Raw genomic sequence first — 22322 nt, 5'->3', positions numbered from 1 at the left:
CTTTTTTTTCCACCATGTCCGAATGCGTGGTTTGCCCTGCACTTTCTTTTGCTTGGCTTCATTAGTGTTTCCACATACAAGTGAAACGATCCTCCGTCACCTTGACACGCCAGATAAATCTGCCTAGCAGCAGCCATCTCTACTGACGGCAACAGCAATCTTGGGTACTGTGTGTATTTGAGTTCTGTGATATGAAGGCACACGCCACATAACATATCATTTGATTTGACAGTTTATTTGGGACAACAGGTTGCTTGGCCCTGCTAGCACCACTGTACTCTAAGGCTACAAGGGAAGCCCAGCTTCCTGTAAAACGTCACGAAAAAGTTCCTGTTAAAGATGTATTTACGCTATTTTTTTCGCGGTCCGGTTTCCATCAAATCCTGAGCTCTGATTGGCTGGCGAGCCGGTCCGTATCCTACGATACGGACCCCAGTTATGGACCCCAGATACGGACCTCTGGCAACTCGCTCGTTCACAAGAACAAACATAGTAGCAATTGTCGTCAATATTTATTTTCGCATTTCTCCGGAGAATAGCATTAATTTTACCTCATGGATAGCGATAATGACAGTGTTCACAGCGAAAGCGAGTTTTATTACTCTGATGAAGACGAAATAAAAGAAAACATTTCAGGAGAAAGCTAAAAACCTGTAACTGTTGCTAACGCCGAGCAAAAACATGGCTGAATCCTGAATCCTCAATTTTGTATAAAAATAGGGGACGACATAGGCGGCAAAATGTAGTTTTTTTCCTGCCATGGAAGTGCACTTGTATACCGAGGAGGAAGCAATTTGCATTACAGCCGTGAATGAGGATTCAAAATGGCGGCTCGCCTCAGCTCGGTTTTCCCTTTCGGGTGCTCTCGTTTTCTGTTACCGGGATCTAAAACGGGCGGTCGCCCACTCGCCAATGCGAGTTGGAAAGGGTACGGGCGACTAGTGACAACATGTACTCAACCGAGTGGGTGACTGGCTCGCCACGCTATATATCAAACTACTCACTGCCTCGATGGTTTCTATCAACGATTCTCGCCTATTTTAAGCAGAATTTGGTCTATTTTACCGTTTTTTACGATAATTTCAATAGATTTTGTGAGACATTTGTCAAGTTGGCATAGATGCAGGCGCCGCCACATTGTTTACGTGCGCAGTATACACCGCTACATGCAGCATGGCTGCGTGAAGTTTCGTTTCTTCCCGTTCATTTTCGTTGCTGCCCGTGAAGACAAATGTAACTTGAACCACTATTGGTCAGATAGATTAGACCCCCGCGAAGTTTAAAAGTCCTTGGCTTGACATTTCTGACAGCTATCAAAACAAACGGATATCGCTCAACAAGTATGGAGGAGGGTGATAAGCCAGAGCAGCCTGCAGGTGATGAGAGGGAGTATGTGGCAGGAGATGTAGAGTCCCAGGAGAGACAGAATGAGGAGGCGCAGCATGATGTGGTGTATGACCATGATGATGACCTGGATGAGGGTTTCGAAGATTGTGATGATAATGAGATGACTGAGGAAGAAGTTTATAGACAGTTGAAATGGATCGCTCATATATAATATGGTTGTATTATATGAATAAATATATAAAATCGGCTTGAAATTTGTAATTATAAATACGGACCAGTGCTACTCCATTCGGACCAGTACCTCTGAGAGGCACTGGTCCGAATGGACCAGTGCTCCCAAATTCCCGTTTCGATCCCTGTGTTAGAATTTGGTAAAGGAAAAAAATAAAAATATTATTTACCGGCTTAAGGTCGATCTGTATGATGAAATACTGTGACCTCGGCCTTGAATACTGACCTCGGCCCAGAGGGCCTCGGTCAGCACTTTCAAGACCTCAGTCACGGTATTTCACGATACGGACCTCCCAGCTGGTAAACAACGTGTTAATTCTCTTATTCCAAAATCAGTATTTTGTGCTCGAAAGTTATTTCTCGCTGGCAGTCATAATCTGACAAGATTATTTTTCCCCCCATAGTGGCCTGTGGAAGTACGACCCATTGATGCTCAGCGTGTATGTAGTTTAATGCCACTACGGGATATGCTTTAATCTTTGTGCAGCAAAGCGAGACATTGGACAATATGCTTTTAAAACGTAATTCTGAGGATCTCTGGAGAGTCAGCAACGGAAAGGCGGGACTGGATGCTGGGCTTCTGTATGATGATTGGAGGAACTCTCAAATCTCTTCTGAATGTCATATGACTGACAGCGTTTGAAAATTACACGGAGGGATTCAAGCTCAGTCCGTGCAGGGAGTTGGCAACTGAAGTAATTAGGGCTGTAACGATATGCGTATCGAAATCGCGATACACAGAGCCACGATCCGTATCGCGATACAAGAAGGCAGAATCGCGGTACACCCTTTCAAACTTCTCCTCAGCCCAAAAACAGAGGCGCTTCCAAACTTCAATTTATGAATACTTTACTTTTTATTTAAATTACATTTTAAACTTACTTAAATTACTTTTATTTTTTTATATCTATTAGTAAGTCGTTTTTTCGCCGACCTGCGACAATCTTCTGCGAGTCACGCAACGTCCACACTCGCCACTGGCAGAGGATTCATTTCTTTTAAGCGGTCGCCATTCTGGTTGCGACGCGGGGAGCGAATCTGTAAACAAGCAGCTCATTGGCTGGCTAGGTGTGCCACAAGCCAATCACAATCACTTGACCGGAAAGGCATGCAGTGTTGCCAGATTGGGCAGGTTTAGGTGCTTTTTGGCTGGTTTTGAACATATTTTGGGGTGGAAAACGTTAGCAATATCTGGCAACACTGAAGGCATGTCTGCTTGGGCGGAAGCCTTCTGCGGCAGCTACATTTTGACACGCGAGCAATGTTTCACCATAAAAATTCCGTAATTTCCATCTGTTTTCCGCGATCACAGAAAATCATTGGCCCTATGAGAGTGAGACAGTGAGAGAGCCACCCCCCCAAAAAAAATCTTAACGGATTTACACGATTTGGAAAAATGACTTTTTCAGAACCGAAAAAAACAGAGCTTCTGGCTCAACAGTTATTTTGAGAAATAAAAATCTTTGGATATACATTTGTTCATTTTTGCATACATATTACTCATTCTCTGCAGTGGTCTGAATTATTTGTTATTAAATAGTTAATGTAAGTAAGTAAATGTTAATAAGTCAAATTTACTACTTTAAAAAAACATTTTTAAAAAAAATTGTGGGCGTATCGAATCGTGGGTCAAAAATCGCCATACGAATCGAATCGTGAGTTGGGTGTATCGTTACAGCCCTAGAAGTAATGAGACTAGCCGCTCATTCTCGTTCTTTTCCAACCAATCTACAGTTGCTATTTCCATTTGTATACACTGTAAATAAAACCATAAATATCATGTTTGAGAGTTTGTTGTTACTTGCTATTGTTTCGGTTCAGTAAAGGCTGTTTACTTTAAGGGGAAATCTAGCCAGCTAGCTTGCCGTTAGCTGTGTAAAATGGCAACCGCTGCTCATGTTGTCCACCTGATTTTGGAGAAGACATCTGATGCTCTTCCTTACGAGGACAGGCTCAAAATTAAACAGGGCGGATCAATGCCCAAGATGGATTTAATTCCAAAGTCAGGGAGAAACAGTCACTGAGTTCAGCTGTCTTAGTATGACGAAGTAAACCGGTTAATTAGGAGTGCTTTGATGAAGAGAACGTACTGTTGGCCTTGCCTCTTAATAAGACCATCCCAAGGATGCATTGACAATAGAGCTGTGTCATCGGCAAAATCAATATCCTTCAACATAGATGTTAGTGTCCATCTTTAGCTCTATTGTCAAGTAACAGAAAACATCTACAGGAAAAGACTGATGACCTTGGAAAAGCTGTGGAGTGGGTAGGCCTAAAAATTAGCAAGAAGATGAAGACCATGCAACTCACTGATGCACCACCCATAATAACTTTAGAAAACGATGCGCTAGAAGTAGTAGACGAATTTACATACTTTGGCAGTATAATTAGTAAAGACAATGCTACAGAGAAAGACATTACCAACAGACTGCAGAAAGCGAGAACATCTTTTCTTCAACTAAATAAAATATGGAGATCTCGTAACATCACAGAATAGACTAAGCTAAGGTTTTATAACAGCAACGTTTTGTCAGTACTCCTTTATGGTGCAGAATGCTGGAGAATTGTACAGAGGGATAGCAAAAGACTGTCAGGGTTTCATTCATCGTGTCTGCGAAAAATGTGTAGCATATACTGGCCTAATAAAATATCTAATCAAGCACTATATGAACGGACAGGTCAACGCGACATCATGACAAGTTAAAAGGAAAAGATGGAAATGGTTAGGGCATGTGATACGCAAAGATCCAGAGAATATAACAAGACAAGCTTTGAAGTGGACACCTGATGACGGAAAGAGGAAAAGAGGAAGACCAAAAGAGACCTGGAGGCGTACCGTCGAGAAACAATTCAAGAGCATCCAAAAGACCTGGGGAGAGATCGAAAAGAAAGCAAAGAACAGAGAAGACTGGAAAATCTTGGTGGAGGCGCTATGTGCCACCTAGGCACAATGGCGAAGGAGAAGGATGCATTGTTTGGTCAAAACTGGGTTTTGGAGATTTGGCCAAAATTTGACGGGGCATACAAAAGGCAAGGCAAGTTTATTTATATAGCACATTTCATACACAATGGCAGTTCAATGTGCTTTACAGAAGCAAAAACAAAAACAGTAAACAATAGAGAAATAAAATTACATAAAATAATTATTTTTAATCTAAAACAATTAATTAAAAGAATTAAAAGAAAATAATAAGAATTAAACAATAGTAGAAATAAAATAAAACGCCAAAAAGAAAAAAGGAGAAAAAGAAACCAGCGGAATAAAATAGAATAAAATTAAAGTAAATTTAAAACATGCAGAGAAAGTAAAGATTATAAAAACGTAAAAATATTAATTATTTAACAGAAAGCATCTGAAAACAGCTTGGGCATGAGAAAAGCAAGGAACGCTTAAGTTGACTTGGCAGAGTCAAAGCAGAACTCGCATATAAATAACAAACTGACATATAATTGAAAAAAAATAAAATAAAAATTACATAGACCTAAAACTGAGCTTCCCCCATTTCAAAGACCACCAGCTGCCACTGGTTAGCACAAACCGATTAGGTTAAAAGATAAAGGTTATTAGCTTTGGATTAGAGGCCGACTTTTTCTCCTATGGCCGAATTACAGGTAAACATGTTTAAGAAGAAATTTGTGTCATCATTAAGACCAGAATGCAGGGGTTTTTCTAGAAAAATTTAGTACGAGGGCACTCACCATGGCGAGGGAGCGAAGCGACCGGGGGGGATGGTGCCGGTTGTCCGTCCGTCCCTCCCCTCCGCCGTGCGAAGCCTTTGAAAAATTGAGGCTACAATGGGACATTCTGAGGCTACCTGACAGGGAAATTGTAACAAATCGTCAACATTGAAAAAGAAAAGTAATCATCTTCTGCCCCGGACAGTCTTTGGCTTTCTTCCGCTTCGTGCCGCGGGATGACATCTTTAAATGCCCAAGTGTCAACAAAAACAACTCGCGAACTACTTCTGTCAAACTCCCGTGCCGGTGGGTGAAAGGTCATTCAGTCTCGAGAAATCTCGCTCTACAAGTCAGCTGACCTTGTATGTAACCCATGTCAAATCTCGCGAGAGCAGCCGCGACAACTAAACATGGCGCCTTAGTCTGGAAAACACCAATTCGGATTGTTTTTGCACCGTCTGGCAGTGTGTCTACTATGATTGGAATATTTTTGGAGTAATTATAACGTATTTGATGATCAGACACATTGTCACGTGGTGTTGCTGGGATGTTTTCACGGAGAAAAGATCGTTTTGAGAAAGATTGCATGTTGTGCAGTAGCATACAAGTGCATGGCCCAAGTGTGACTTGGGGTTCAATTGGCATTTCGGTAAGAGGGCGCAGCACCCCTGTTCCCCGGTTTAGACAAAAGCCTGAGAATGTGTGCGGGAAATAAGGACGTTTTTAGTACGATGGATTATTTTGGATCAAAACATGTTTTGTTTTGGTCACTCGCTGTTTTTTTTTTTTTTTTTAAATGCTGGATGACTAATGCTAACCATTTTCCCACCATTATTACAAACAACCTTACAAAAATAAGCACTTGTACCAGGTTTACACTTTTTTCTGATTTTGATAATCTGAAAATGCTACATTCCTAATTTTTAATGAAAAAAAAAATGGCTTTTGATATAATATACATGACCTGTATCATTATCTGGATATGAAATTACCTGTATCGGGATACGAGATTTGGGTCACATCGCTCAGCCCTAGTGTGTGCTTCAGTGGGATTTTAGATTCAGAAGCACACAGTGTAGTTACAGCATCAAGGGCCATCACACCAACATTAAGCAGGTTTAATCAGACAAAGAAATGGGGTGGCACGGTGGTGCAGTGGTTAGCAAGACGGTTCCGGGTTCGAACCTCACGGCCAACAGGGGCCTTTCTACATGGAGTTTGCACGTTTTCCCTGTGTACGTAGGGGTGTTCACACGGCAACTTTTACTCCGGTGTAGCACCGGGGCTGCCCCGGTAGAGCGTTCACACCAGTGTAGCCCCTGAAAGCTGCTTAAACCGGTGCAAATCTAACCCTGCTCGGGAGGTGGTTTAAGAAATTTACTCCGGAGTAAACGCTAGTTTGCGGGGCAGCACCGATATAAAATGGGCCGTCTGAACGCTACAGGGGTAGACTCGCTACGCGTGAGGAGAGTTGATTACATACGGGCATTGCATAATTTGCATCCTGGTATTTTGCGCTTCCAAAATGGCGAATATCAACAACAACAACAGAACTGCGTGTCTTCCAGTGTTGCCAGATTGGGTGGTTTTAAGTGCATTTTGGCGGATTTGAACATATTTTGGGCTGGAAAACGTCAGCAGTATCTGGCAACACTGGTGTCTTCATCCACGTTTTCCCAGCGCTTGGTGATGCCATGACAACCGGGAAAAGGAAGTACTGTACATTTTCATGCATGCACATATTTCATTTCTGCATTATTACTATCGTATAGCACGGTCGCAAAAACTGCCGTGTGAACGCAAGTGGGGCTGCACCAGTGCGAACACGTTTCTCTCTAGTAAGCAGGTTTGTGACATGTGAACGCTTCACAAAATTTACACCGGTGTAAGATATATCGCAACAAAATACATCGGTGCAGCATCGATGCAAATATGTGCCGCGTGAACACCCCTTGTGTGGGTTTCCTCCAGGTGCTCCGGTTTCCCACACAGTTCAGACATGCAGATTAGGTAAACACACGGCAGGGTATACTTTGTGTCGGTCCCAAACCCGGATATATTGTGGAGGGTTGTGTCAGGAAGGGCATCTGGTGTAAAACCTATGCCAAAATCAAATATGTGTGGACCATAAATTGGGAAGGATGATCCTCAACAGGAGCAGTTGAAAGAAGAAATAAATAATCAAAAGAATCATACAGAAGTCAGTATGAATCATTGGGTTGGTTTGTTTGTTCCCCCCCTAAAAAATTAGTAATGTTTTCAGAATTTTTAAAATGCGTGTTGTTCTTTTTACCTTCTTGTGTCATGCAACAATCCAAAACTGTAAAGTTTGTTTTAATTCAGAAGGGATTAACATTTTTGTCTTCAACCTGACATATTTTAGATCTCACTTAACATTTTTGGACATTCAAAAAAAATTTTTTTTAAATAAAACACTTCAGGCAGAATGTTTCGCCTTTTGTCATGGACAAGCTATTTAGTTTTTAATACAAAGTAATATTTAAACAGACTCAAAATTAAAGAAGATTTAAGAATCTAGATAAAACGTATAAATACAGTGATGTACGCATGAAAGGGTTTCCTTACATCATGAAATTATTCCAACATTTTGATTGGAGACAGCAGTGACCCATTCATCCACAAAATCGTCACACCAAATACTGACTTCATTTCATTGATTCCCTTCCTTAAATATAAAAACGTTTCACTGTTTTGAAGGCACTTTTCCCCCCTCGACAGCATTCCCTTGCATGTGCACAGACTTTTATTCTCACCACGTCTCTCGACAACAAAAGCTCCCTGTTTGTTATTTGCACGCATCCCTCACCAGCATGTTATCACAAGCCGCTGCGGTTTTGCACTGTAGCTCGGATGGTTACCGGAAAACGTGACGGACAAATGCCGGATAACGATTTGGCAATAACAAATTAAATGAAGTAAAAATGACCGTGCAGGAAGGGGGGCAGGATCCTTTTCACTTCAGCGATGCAAAAATGTTACAATACAGTACTGTAATTGGGCAGTGTATGGCGCACAGGAGCACAAAGGATCATCAATTATTGACCAAAAAATGCATGCTCTGATCAGAGAAACATACTTACTGAGCAAAAAAAAAAAAAATTCCATTACAGTATATGTGACTCTTTGGTCAGACGCCAGAACAAATCATTTTCCGGGTTACAAGGGTCACAAACCTGCAGCTTTCACACACAAACCACTTACAGTGCAAATGTAATAAGTGTAATAAATCAAAAGAAAACAAATGAATGCAAAATTAGGTAACATTGCATACTGCATCAAGTTCCAAATTCAACTCGGATCATTTCCTTTTCTTACAGTTATTTAATCCGTGTGTCAAATTTAAAAAAATAAAATATAATATGCATGCATATATGCAGTGCACGTCTTATTGTTAGACAGGGGAGGGATTGAAAGCTTTGCAACCAACAAGAGCCACCGAAGCATGTATTGCCCCTTTTCCACCAAAGCAGTTCCAGGGCTGGTTTGGGGCCAGTGCTTAGTTTGGAACCGGGTTTTCTGTTTCCACTGACAAAGAACTGGCTCTGGGGCCAGAAAAAACGGTTCCAGGCGAGCACCAGCTCTCTGCTGGGCCAGAGGAAAGAACTGCTTACGTCAGTGTGGCTGGGGGGTGGGGGGCGGTTTTGTCAAGACCAGCAATAATAAGACCACGAAAGATCGCCATTTTTAAGCGACGAGAAGCCGCAGCTGTACAAACGCGAAGTCATCCATTATTATTATTGTTGTTGCTGCTGCTTCTTCCGTGTTGTTTTTGCTTCGATATTCGCGCCAAGGTTTATGCAAACGTAGCGACGTAACTGACGTATACAACGATGTAATGACGTGGCTTCCCTTAGCACCGCGAGCTATGGAAAAGCAAACTGGTTCTCAGCTGGCTCGCAAGTTGAACAAGTTGTGAACCAGCACTGGCCCCGAACCAGACCTGGAACTGATTTGGTGGAAAAGGGGTATCTGTCTGTCTAGTGGTTAGCACTGTTGCCTCACAGCAAGAAGGTTCTGGGTTCAAGCCCGGCGGCCGACGAGGGCCTTTCTGTGTGGAGTTTGCATGTTCTCCCTGTGTCTGCGTGGGTTTCCCCCACAGTCCAAAGACCTGCGGTTAGGTTAACGCGGAGCAGCCTTAGGCTGACGTGCCCTTGAGCGAGGCACCTAACCCCCAACTGCCCCCCAGGTGCTGTTGCTCTGGGTGCGTGTGTGTGTGCTCACTGCTTCAGATGGGTTAAATGCAGAGGACGAATTTCACTGTGCTTGAGTGTGCATGTGACAGATAAAGGTGTCTGTCTGTCTCTCTGCGTGCGGATGTCATGGTAATGCTGGTGAGGACTGTGAAGCTTTTCACAGGTTGCTTTCGCGTGGGCGGCTTGATTGTGGGGGGGTGAGGGCAGGCCGTGATTAAAGGGATGATAAACAGATGCACTGCTTTATTAGCGAAGAGAAAAAAAGACGGACGTTCGCATTCAAATGTTTCGCAAATCTAAAACGTCAGCAAAAGAAATCTGACTGACTGTCACCATAGACTGTGCTGATGTTAAATATTCTCAGGGAGGGCTGCAGGTAAACATTAAGCACGCATATCTCAAAGGGCAGCACTGCGATTAACCTCTGAGCTCTTCACAACACCAGCGTGGTCCTGGCCTAACGGTGTGCGAGACTCCGAATACCTTCATGAATGTTAAGAACAGAAGCAATACTGCGCAGTCATTTCTACCAACATGTAGAATTCATCAAACGAAATCAAAGCAGCAGCATTTTTTTTTTTAAAAAGTTCGAGCCTGACAGTTATTGATTCAGCTGCAATATAACTTTATAAGGAATAAAACATGACGAAGTGAGCTGTTATAGGAAAATAATCAGTCAGTCAATGACAGCGTGGTGTGACGGAGCCAGAAATAAAAATGGTTATTTTTACACACCCTAAAGGTGACTGTTCTCCTGTAACAGCATGTCCTGTCTGCTGAAGAGTTTGATCCATCTTACGTTAATAAGATGGGGAGTGGGAGGGGTGTCATGTGGATTTTCCTAAAAGCTCGAGTCCTCTGTGCTGAAGACTTTCCTGTGCCAGGAAACATGGAGCATCTAAAAAAGGATTTCCTTACAGAAAATGAGAAAAAATATATATATATATATTTCTTAAAAAAAAAAAATTTCACGTATATGAAGCGTCCACCATTCAAGTCCATATGCAAGCTGCTGCTATCGGAACAAGAACATATTAGAACGAGTTCATTAATACGGGCGATTACATACACAATTATAGCATAAATCAATCATTGATGTAACCAGACTCCTCAGTTTCAACACATCAGCCCTCTGGTTGACTTTCACTGCTCTTCCGTTTTAAACTCCTGTACACGTGCATGCTTTAAAGCTCCTGCTGTCCATCTACTGCAGCCTTATTTTCCACCTTCCTCATCTTAGCCTGCCTTACTCCCCGTTGTACCAAAGGTTCTGGAAATACAACAAGTAGCAACCTCCTCAAAGGCAGGTGCAATGGTATATGGTGATGTACAAATCTCAAGAAGTTATCTTGCTGACATTTTGAAGGCGATACTGCGATGTGCCAAAGCGGTTGCTTGGTCATCAGTCCATACATTTACTCCACAAATACTAGTGCATCTCAAAAAATTAGAATCTTGTGAAAAAGTTCAATATTTTCCATCAGTTATTTAAGAAAGTGAAAATGTTATATATTATAGACTCATTACACAAACTAAAATGTTTCAAGCATTTTTCAATTTTAATTTTAATCAGTATGGCATACGGTACAAAAAAAAACATCTCAAAATATTAGAATATTTTATTTTGAGTTGAGTAAAACAGTATGAACACAGTGTATCTCTCGGTCTAGTTCAGTACACACAACCACAATCATGGGGAAGACTCCTGATTTGACTGTTGTCCAGAAGATGATCACTGATTCCCTCCACAAGGAGGGTAAGCCACAAAAGGTCATTGCTGAAAAGGGTGGCTGGAAAAGGTGCACAAGCAACAGGGATGGCCGCAGTCTTGAGAGGATTGTCAAGAAAAGTCGATTCAAGAACTTGGGAGAGCTTCACAAGGAGTGGACTGAGGCTGGTGTCAGTGTATCAAGACCCATCACGAACAGACATCTTCAAGAAAGGGGATACAACTTTTGCATTCCTAATATCAAGCTACTCCTGAGCCAGAGACAATGTCAGAAGTGTCTTATCTGGGCTAAGGAGAGAAAGAAATGGACTGTTGCTCAGTGGTCCAAAGTCCTCTTTTCAGATGAAAGTACATTTTGCATTTAATTTGGAAATCATGGTTCTAGAGTCTGGAGGAAGAGTGGAGAGGCACAGAATCCAAGGTGTTTGAAGCCCAGCAGCGCTCGAAACTAACGGTGTCCTGATGTCCCGGGGACCATAAAAAATGTCATCGGGACACAAAATTATCATATCTGGGACAATCCCGGGACAATGGAAAAAAATAGATCTAGAAAAAAGTTCTACATTAATATTATTTACAAAGCCGTAACACATACGTAGACATTCTCCTAATTTGTCAATTTTAATTTTAAAACGTTAACAGCGAAAAATACATAGTAGCTACACTTTCGATGCACCTGCATCCGTAGGCTACAGAGCAGCGCATTCTGTTCTAGAATCTTCGGCCGGAGTCCGCATTATATGGACTTGGAATGGAATTGCTAGCGCACACGCTGCGCCGACTCTTGCCAGAACAAAAATGCTGAAGTGGTTGAAGCGGACCGACCGCGGGGAAGAAACTGAAAGCCCAGACATAACGTCTCCGGGACCTTCAGGATCCAAAGTGTCATCGCCTGGTCTGCAGGCAACGCTAGCAACTGAATGAACTGAATGAACACTCTTAGACACGTTATAAAATACAACAGGAATGATGTGGATGATATTGACGGAAGATACCGTTCAACAGAATAAGTGAGTTTTCTTGGTGTCTTTCTAGTTCAGAAAGTTTAGTCAGTCAGCAGCACAACTAGGCTCGGACCTGGCAGGTCCGTGTATCATCGTTTTCCAGATTGAATGGAATACTTGAATGATCGGATGATACACGGACCCTGGCTGGCACTATGCTGATGTTGCTAACGTTTGCACCCGGCAGCGAAAGTTCATAAAATGGATAACGGAAAGTTCATAAAAATGGATAACGGAAAGTTCATAAAATGGATAACGGAAAGTTCATAAAAATGGATAACGGTAATGGTGAAAATTATAAGTTGGCCTTATAAGTGCCAACAGATATTCAAGGTATAAGTAGATGAAATGAACATAAAAGGGGTCTTATTTTCAACTAAAGTGTACTGCAGATGTAGGGAGTTGAAACATTTTCTGAATGAGCTAGTTGGCCCCTTTAAATAAACAGGTATCTATTCATACAGTGAGATCGCCAAAGTTTAATAAACTGAAAATGCAATAACTGTAATTTTGAAGTAGATGATGTATAGGACATGTGTCGCTTGTGTCTTGTGACTTATTGTAAAAATGATATCAAGGGTTCAAAATCGCATAGTTACAATTATAATAGTAACTTCATATGATGGGCGGCACGGTGGTGTAGTGGTTAGCGCTGTCGCCTCACAGCAAGAAGGTCCTGGGTTCGAGCCCCGGGGCCGGCGAGGGCCTTTCTGTGTGGAGTTTGCATGTTCTCCCCGTGTCCGCGTGGGTTTCCTCCGGGTGCTCCGGTTTCCCCCACAGTCCAAAGACATGCAGGTTAGGTTAACTGGTGACTCTAAATTGACCGTAGGTGTGAGTGTGAATGGTTGTCTGTGTCTATGTGTCAGCCCTGTGATGACCTGGCGACTTGTCCAGGGTGTACCCCGCCTTTCGCCCGTGGTCACCTGGGATGGGCTCCGGCTTGCTTGCGACCCTGTAGGGCAGGATAAAGCGGCTAGAGATAATGAGATGAGATGAGACTTCATATGATAATATTAACCACTGGTTATTTCAGAGTTGAAAAAAAATGGGGACACTATTGCTTCCATTCGGGACAATACAACACAGAATTCGGGACCACTGGGGGACACAAAGAAAAAAAGTTAATTTCGAGCCCTGAAGCCCAGTATGAAGTTGCCACAGTCTGTGATGATTTGGGGTGCCATGTCATCTGCTGGTGTTGGTCCACTGCATTTTATCAAGTCCAAAGTCAAGACAGCCATCTACCAGGAGATTTTAGAGCACTTCATGCTTCCATCTGCTGACGAGCTTTTTGGAGATGCTGATTTCCTTTTCCAGCAGGACTTAGCACCTACCCACAGTGCCAAAACTACTACCAAATGGTTTGCTGACCATGATATTACTGTGTTTGATTGGCCAGCCAACTCGCCTGACCTGAACCCCATAGAGAATCTATGGGGTATTGTCAAGAGGATGATGAGAAACACCCAACCCAAAAATACAGATACGCTGAAGGCCACTATCAAAGCAACCTGGGCTTCAATAACACCTCAGCAGTGCCACAGACTGATCACCTCCATGCCACACCGCATTGATACAGTAATTCATGGTAAAGGAGCCCCAACCAAGTATTGAGTGTATAAATGAATATACTTTTCAGAAGTTGGACATTTCTGTATTGTAAATCCTTTTTTTGATTGATCTTAGGGAATATTCTAATAATTTGAGATACTGGATTTCTGATTTTCATGAGCTATAAGCCATAATCATCAAAATTAAAACAAAAAAGGCTTTAAATATTTCACTTTACATGTAATGAATATAGGAAAGATGAAAGTTTACCTTTTTGAATTAAATTATGAAAAAAAGGAACTTTTTCATGGTATTCTAATTTTTTGAGATGCACTAGTACATCCCTATTTCAATCAGCGAGCAAAAACTGTTTATCAAAAATGGCTGTTGGCAGTATGAGTCACTCGGTGCATCTTAAATGACGTACACTATTTCTATAGCGCACTAATGTTCTCGCACTGGGAAATACCGTGCAACAACTGCTATTACTGCCTGGATTACGTGCCGCAGAAACACAGCAGCAGGCTGGACACGTCATGCTTAATAATGTAAGAAGAGTTGAAAGCCACTATGGGTTTAAATTTTGATACGAGATGACAACCCAAGTAAGAATGCCACCTTTTCACAGATGCAAAATTCTGCGCAAACAATTATGATTTCCAACCCTGATTCCAAAAAAGTTGGGACGCTATGTGAACTGTACATAAAAACAGAATGCAATAATTTGCATATCACAGAAACCCTATATTTAATTGAAAATAGTATAAAGACAACATATCAAAATGTTGAAACTGAGAAACTTTATTTTTATTTTTTAAACAATATGCGCTAATTTGAGGTCAGCAACAAGTTTCCAAAAAAAAAAAAAGTTTCAACAGAAACATGTTTACCACTGCGTTGCATCACCTACTTTTAACAACACTCTAAACGTCTGGGAACTGAGGAGACCAGTCGCTGTAGTTTTGAAAAGTGAAATCTTGTCCCATTCTTGCCTGATACACAATTTCAGTTGCTCAACAGCAGTTCAGGGTCTTCTTTGTCGTATTTTGTGCTTCATAACGCACCAAATGTTTTGAATGGGAGACAGGACTGGACTGGACTGCAGGCAGGCCAGTTTAGCACCCAAACTCTTACTACGGAGCCATGCAGTTTTAACATGTGCAGAAAGCGGTTTGGCATTGTCTTGCTGAAAGAAGGAAGGCCTTCCCTGAAAAAAAATTGTCTGGATGGCAACATATTGCTCTGAAACGTGTAGATATAATTCAGCATTAATGATCCCAGATGTCCAACCTACCCATGTCATGTGCACTAATGTACACTCATACCATCACAGATGCTGGCTTTTGAACTGTGCACAGACAAGCCAGATGGTCTCTCGCCTCTTTAGCCTGGAGGACATGGTGTCCATGATTTCTAAAAAGAATTTATACATTTGATTTGTCAGACCGCAGGACAATTTTCCACTTCGCTTCAGTCCATTGTAAAAGAGCTCAGGCCCATAAAAGGTGGCGGTGTTTGTGGATGCTGTTTATATCTGGTTTTAACTTACATTTGTGGATGCGGTAATGAACTGCTTTCACAGACAATGGTTTACTGAAGTATTCTCCGAATCTTTTAAATGATTATGTACCACAGATCAGCGTTTCTCAACCACTGAGCCACGGCCCAGCACCATCTAGTGGGCTGCACCGCACCCCAAGTTGAAGCTAATTTTTACTCGTAGTCGGGTACAATTACTGGGTTGCATCCAGTGTCACAACCGCCTCATTAAGCTACAGTCACACTACAGCTTGCGATGGGTTATCGATGAAAACAAGCCATTTTGGTGCCAATGCATGGTGATATACACGTGAGCTAAAAGTTACACGGCAGGTGAACATTTGATTGTCGCGCCTTTTCGTACTTGAGTCTGGTGCAGCTCGAGCAGCCGCGCACACTCATGGAGAGCGTTGTGCATGCGCCTGGGACCTGGTCATTATGAGAAACACCTGATACTGATTTGAGCGCAATCAGCATGCACAGATACGTATGCTGTTTTCATAAAGACTCTGAAGTATCACCGCCATGTTTGTTTCTAGCTGTGTTTATAACGCTGTTTAAATAATCTGCTTTTGTTTGCGATTGGTTTTTGTAAATCTCACGCCTACTAATAAACACTCTTCCTGCACTTAGATCCGTCCTGATCCCCAGATCTTTAACCCAGCCACATATAAAAAGTTGTACACCTCCAGGCTTTTCCAGGTTTCATCTGTTTGTCTGCGTAGAACGATGTCTGCAGCACCAGGTAGTTTGAGATGTCAGGGAACTCAACGGATGGATAATTGTCCAACTCGTAGGAAAAATCCTTTGTTAACGTGTAAAGATCTATCCCATTGAGTGGTTTCTACTGTACTTCTTGGTTTTAATAACTTGCTTGTTTGCTGTACACAAACATGGCAATAAGTTCTTGTGTTAATTGCCCAGACTCCACTTTTGGATCATTCATCCCTTCTGAGTGAGAATGCCCTGCATGAATGGTTTTATGTTGGCTACAATTTTAAAATACAAAATCTACAATTAAACAGTTTGGTTTTATTGCATTTATTTAATTTCTGGGCTCCCCGTCTGTAACAGGGAGTGATGCTGCATCCCATTAATACACTTTACAATAGGTTATTAGATTCTAATAGAATAGTTGAGCCAAAATAAGTGGGGATCTTGTGTGTGAGATTTTATTTTTATATATATATATATTTTAAAAAAACAGGCCCCAACTTGGTACAAGAAATGAATAGGTGGGCCTTAAAGTAGAAAAGGTTGAGAACCCCTGCCATAAATGATGTGATCCACAAATTCTTTGCAATTTTACATTGAGGAATGTTTTTCTTAAATTAAATTAAATTGTTGCACTGTTCACCCACGCAGTCTTTCACAGAGCAGTGAACTTCTCCCCATCTTTACTTCTGAGAGACTCCGCCTCTCTACGATGCTCTTTTTATACCCAATCATGTTACTGACCTGTTGCCAATTAACCAAATTAGGGGTTTTTTTTGGCATTACACAACTTTCAGTCTTTTGTTGCCGCTGTCCCAACTTTTTTGAAACATGTTGCTGACACCAAATTCAAAATGTGCATACATTTTTCAAAAAACAATAAATCTGGGGGCATCGTGGCTCAGGTGGATGGGGCGCCATGCCGTGGTTCCGGGGACCCGGGTTCGATTCCGGCCCGAGGTCATTTCCCGATCCCTCCCCGTTTCTCTCTCTCCTGCTCGTTTCCTGTCTCTGCACTGTCCTATCCAAGTGAGGGTGGAAAAAGCCCAAAAAATATCTTTAAAAAAATAAAATAAATCTCTCAGTTTTAACATTTGATATCTTGTCTTTGTACTATTTTCAATGAAATATAGAGTTTCCATGATTTGCAAATCTTCACATTCTGTTTTTATTCATGTTTTACACAACGTCCCAACTTTTTTTTTTTTTTAACTGGGGCTGTAAAAAATAATAAATAAATAAATAAATAAATAAATAAATGCATTTCCAATTGTTCCTACAGAGTAGGATGATTTGAATTAAAATTATGAAGTTCCATTTTCATAAAGTTAATTCATTCAAACATGACTCGATATTTTAATATTAAGCATGATTAATCAATCAAAAGTGATGGTTTGTTTCACACTGGCACTTCCAGTCATCACTTTTGACTTTAAACAGATGAAATGTCAGTTTTAGGTTTGAGGCAGAAAAATAAATGCCTTAAAAAAAAAAAAAAAAAAAAGGGGCAATTCATCAACTTTTATTTTTCTGTACAAGCCCATAAATTCTTCCCTTTCTTACTAAAATGTCTCTACACATGCGCTTTCGGTCGTCTCTAGTCTGAAGAGCTTCCTTCAGCTAATTAGTTCCCATAAATACATGGGACTGGAGGACTTTGAGACACGGAAGTATGCACTACGGAGAAGGAAAGTCAGTAGTAGAAAGACAGAGTACATGAACAAGGGTGAGGACAGTGGAATGGTACAGCTACAAGGAAGAGAGGTGGTCAAAGCAGAGGAGTTCAAATAGCTGGGGTCAACTGTACAAAGTAATGGCAAGTGCAGAAGAGTGTGAGCAGGTTGGAATGGATGGAGGAGAGGAGGATGTCAGGAGTGATTTGTGACAGAAGGTTGCCAGCAAGAGTGAAAGGGAAAGTACAAGACAGTAATAAGCGCAGCAATGTTGTATGGTTTGGAGACAGCACCACTGACAAAAAGACAGGAGGCTGAACTGGAGGTAGCGGAACTGAAGATGGTGAGATTCTCATTGGGAGTGACAAAGTTAGACAGGATTAGAAACAAGAATATTAAAAAGGGACAGGACATGTAGGACGTCTTGGAGACACAGTGAGAAGTGAGACTGAGACGGTTTGGACACGTACAGAGGAGAGATCCAGGGGATATTGGGAAAAGAATGCTGGAGATGGAGTTGTCAGGTAGAAGGAAAAGAAGACGACCAAAGATGAGTTTCATGGCTGTGGTGAAGGAGGACATGAGTAGGGTTGGTGTGACAAAAAGATACAGCGGACAGGAGGAGATAGAGGGACATTATCCGCTGTGGCGACCCCTAACAGTAACAGCCGAAAGAAGAAATACATGGGACTGGATAAGCCTCAACACAAGGATAGGATGTGCGACAGAAGCAGCATTGATTCATTTTTAAAATAAAATCAAGTCACTGAACCAAGGACAGATTTTCTCCAAGCATGGGATGACTCTGCTACAGCTTCTTGTTGTCCCCCCCAGTTCAGTCCACTAAATTATTTTTGCTCGGTCTGCATCTGGATCGCCATACGCCAGCTGTTCCACAGCAATTCATTACAGTATGCAGCAATTTCTCATCTCCATCCATACAGTGCAAAAACATCAGTGCTTGTTTGAGACACATCAGATAGAGCTCTGATAAAGACTAGTGTAAGTATATATCGGTAGATATACGAGGGTACTCCAACAAGCTCTCGTCCTCACTCGGAAACAAGGAGCAGAACTGTATACTATAAAGCCTTATATCACGGTCCACAAAAACTCAAACGAAAGAAACAATCAAAGGAAAAAGGAGAGGAACACTTCGAGCTGGCGTGCTGTTGCTCCAGGACAATGTGCCCGTCCACACAACACAGGTGGCAGTGGCAGAAGCAACCAAACACGGCTTTGAACTGCATGCACCTTACCTCACCCGACGTGGCACCATCTGACTCCTATCAGTTTCCCAAACCGAAATCCCACTCGCATGGTCACATTTTTCAGAGTGATGATGAAGCCATCTGTGCTATTGAGGAGAATCTGGAGGCTCAAGATGTGACCTTCCGCAAAGGGATAGAGAAGCTTGAACACTGGAGGACCAAGTGCATTGAAGTTAAAGGAGACTCATCTCATCATCTCTAGCCACTTTATCTTTCTACAGGGTCGCAGGCAAGCTGGAGCCTATCCCAGCTGACTACGGGCGAAAGGCGGGGTACACCCTGGACAAATCGCCAGGTCATCACAGGGCTGACACATAGACACAGACAACCATTCACACTCACATTCACACCTACGGCCAATTTAGAGTCACCAGTTAACCTAAACTGCATGTCTTTGGACTGTGGGGGAAACCGGGGCACCCGGAGGAAACCCACGCGGACACGGGGAGAACATGCAAACTCCGCACAGAAAGGCCCTCGCTGGCCATGAGGCTCGAACCCGGACCTTCTTGCTGTGAGGTGACAGCGCTAACCACTACACCACCGTGCCACCCAGCTAGAATAGTCATTTACCACATTAGCAATGTCTCATCTCATCATCTCTAGCTGCTTTATCCTTCTACAGGGTCGCAGGCAAGCTGGAGCCTATCCCAGCTGACTACGGGCGAAAGGCGGGGTACACCCTGGCCCAGTCGCCAGGTCATCACAGGACTGACACATAGACACAGACAACCATTCACACTCACACCTACGGTCAATTTAGAGTCACCAGTTAACCTAACCTGCATGTCTTTGGACTGTGGGGGAAACCGGAGCACCCGGAGGAAACCCACGCGGACATGGGGAGAACATGCAAACTCCACACAGAAAGGCCCTCGCCGGCCACGGGGCTCGAACCCGGACCTTCTTGCTGTGAGGCAACAGCGCTAACCACTACACCACCGTGCCGCCGTTAAAGGAGACTATGTTGAAAAATAAAGCAAGAACAAATCTTTCTCCTGTGGCATTTTCTGGATGAGGCCGAGAACTTTTTGAAGTACCCTCGTAGATACGCTGCACATTTTGAAATAAAAGGACTTCTATAAATAAATAAATAAATGCTCTGTGAAATCACATGACACAAACTTGGATTTTGATGAATAATGTTGATCATGTGAGAGCTTGCAGCACCGGCGAGTTGATTTTGCAGCTTAACACTGAAACCAATCTGAAGCCAGGATTAAATCTGAAAACGACTCAAGCAAAAGGTGCTTTGCAAAACTGCACAAAACAATATGTTAAAACACACCAGTCAGGTCATTGGACTAGCAGTGCAGCTCATCTCCTATATAAAGCCTTCTGATTGCACCAGAAGGACATCCATTTAAAAAAAACAAAAAAAAAAAAAACACTGAAATAAAAAAAAAAAAAAAACACCATTCAGACTGCATGCACAGGAGTCACAGCCCTTTAAATAGACACCTGAGCTGACTTGGCTGCTTCTTCTCAGTAAACATGATCAGCAAAGCTCAGGAGCAGAAGAAGGTTCAACCGCAAACCGCTCTCTACCTGTCGTCTTTGTGCACTACAATGAACGGAAGAACCGTTATTTTGATAGTTTATGTAGTGCACCTACGGAGGGAACACAAAGTCTTTTGGGATTCATCCTGCGAATCGGGTTATGCGAACAAACCGACTTAATCAGTGCTGGAAAGGACAAAATAAAAATTTTAACAGAAGATAATGCAGTATATCTGGTGAAACGACAAGCACCATGTCTATTTTTATTAACTAAAAAAAATAAATAATCCATCACAGCTTGAGTAAATATGCAGCGAGCATTTGGTGGTAATAATAATAATAATAATAATGTCAATAATAAACAGAGCTAACAGACGTGAAAACCGTCGTTAAATAAATGCATGTAAATTAGAAGTCATTTAAACCAAACAGCAGGTTTAAGTTATTTTGACAGAAATAAAATAAACGCATTGATGATCAGTCAGGACACTGTTCAGCAGGGCTGGGTACGTTAGCTTTAGCTCGCTAGCTAGCTGTCTAACTAACTGAATGATATCGATGAAGGGGAACGGTTTGATTTTCTCTGTACCTGAAAAGGGTTGCTGAAATCCGGGTCCGCGAAAGGGTTGCTGTCGAAATCCGACATTTCGTCAATGAACTGTCTTCACTTTCCGAGAACAATAAAACCGTATCAAAAACACACTAATGTTAACCCTATCCTGCACAGCAGCAACGGCGGCGACTCTCCACTGATCTGCAGCTACAAAATGGCAGCACCGGAAGTGACGTGGACGTGCCGGTTGTCTAAATGATTACTTCAGTTTTTGTGGCGTTTGTTTGTTTGTTTGTTTGTTCCAGTCGTTATAATGTCATTGTTATCGTTACATATTTCGAAATGCTTTTTTTTAATTCTACGGTATATTGTTTGAAATAGTCGAAATTTTGAATGAATAAAATCGAAATATCACTTTCCAATAATTTCATGGTTAATTTCAGGTTTTTATGGAGGATTTCTTTTCTCATTCTCAGTGTTTTTGTTTGTTTGTTGGAAAACAGACTTCAGGAAACATTTCAATGAATCTTCAGTTATACGTGACAGAAGGAAAACATACCCAAGTATGTGCTGCCAACTAGAGACTACTAGTGCATCTCAAAAAATTAGAATACCATGAAAAAGTTCCTTTTTTTTCGTAATTTAATTCAAAAAGGTAAACTTTCATATATTCCATATTTATTACATGTAAAGTGAAATATTTAAAGCCTTTTTTAGTTTTAATTTTGATGATTATGGCTTATAGCTCATGAAAATCAGAAATGGGCAATTCCATGTAAATGTCAACCTCACCATGCAAAAATAAAGCAACATGTAATACATCAAAACCACTCCCAGAGATCTCACCTAGGCCTGTATTTTACAGATGTGAATAAGTTGAACCAATTTGTAACCAACCTAATACGTCACTGTCAGTCTTTCTTTCTTATAATGTAAACCCCAAGCTAAAATCAACTTTGATCATGTACAATTCTATATTATTGCCACAAGCCACAGAAATGTATGCTAAAATCCACAAAACAGCAAAACAATAGCCATCCTAAATATTCTTTAAGAACTTTGATAGTTTTAGCTGATATTTACAGAGTTTTTCAAAGGGTTATGGTGGTTAAATTGCTGATTTTCTAAACATATGCCATGTCTATTTCAGACGCGTCACATCCATAACGGAATTTCATCACATCCATAACGCTGACTTTTCCTTCCGAAACTCTGCATGAAATACAAAATATTTTAAACAAAGATTTTTTAATATTCACCTTGGACCCCTCTATCAAATGGATATCTCCATTTCGACATTAGGTTTACAATTTCACAG

At 41.7% G+C, this 22322-nt stretch overlaps 1 protein-coding gene across 1 annotated transcript in view; it reads right to left on the bottom strand.

Moving 5' to 3' along the window:
* The window catches only part of scamp1 (secretory carrier membrane protein 1), a 94930-nt gene extending 73713 nt beyond the window's left edge, over positions 1-21217 (bottom strand). Inside the window, exon 1 of the mRNA XM_060935638.1 lies at positions 21041-21217. Coding sequence (XP_060791621.1) covers positions 21041-21097 — 57 coding nt within the window. The 5' untranslated portion in view covers positions 21098-21217. The remainder of the gene's footprint in view (positions 1-21040) is intronic.
* Positions 21218-22322: the final 1105 nt, after the last annotated feature.

Source organism: Neoarius graeffei, chromosome 12, assembly GCF_027579695.1.
Source record: "Neoarius graeffei isolate fNeoGra1 chromosome 12, fNeoGra1.pri, whole genome shotgun sequence".
Lineage (NCBI taxonomy): Eukaryota > Metazoa > Chordata > Actinopteri > Siluriformes > Ariidae > Neoarius > Neoarius graeffei.
The sequence above is the reverse complement of the archived record's forward strand: the minus strand, read 5'-3'. Positions and strand labels throughout refer to the sequence as shown.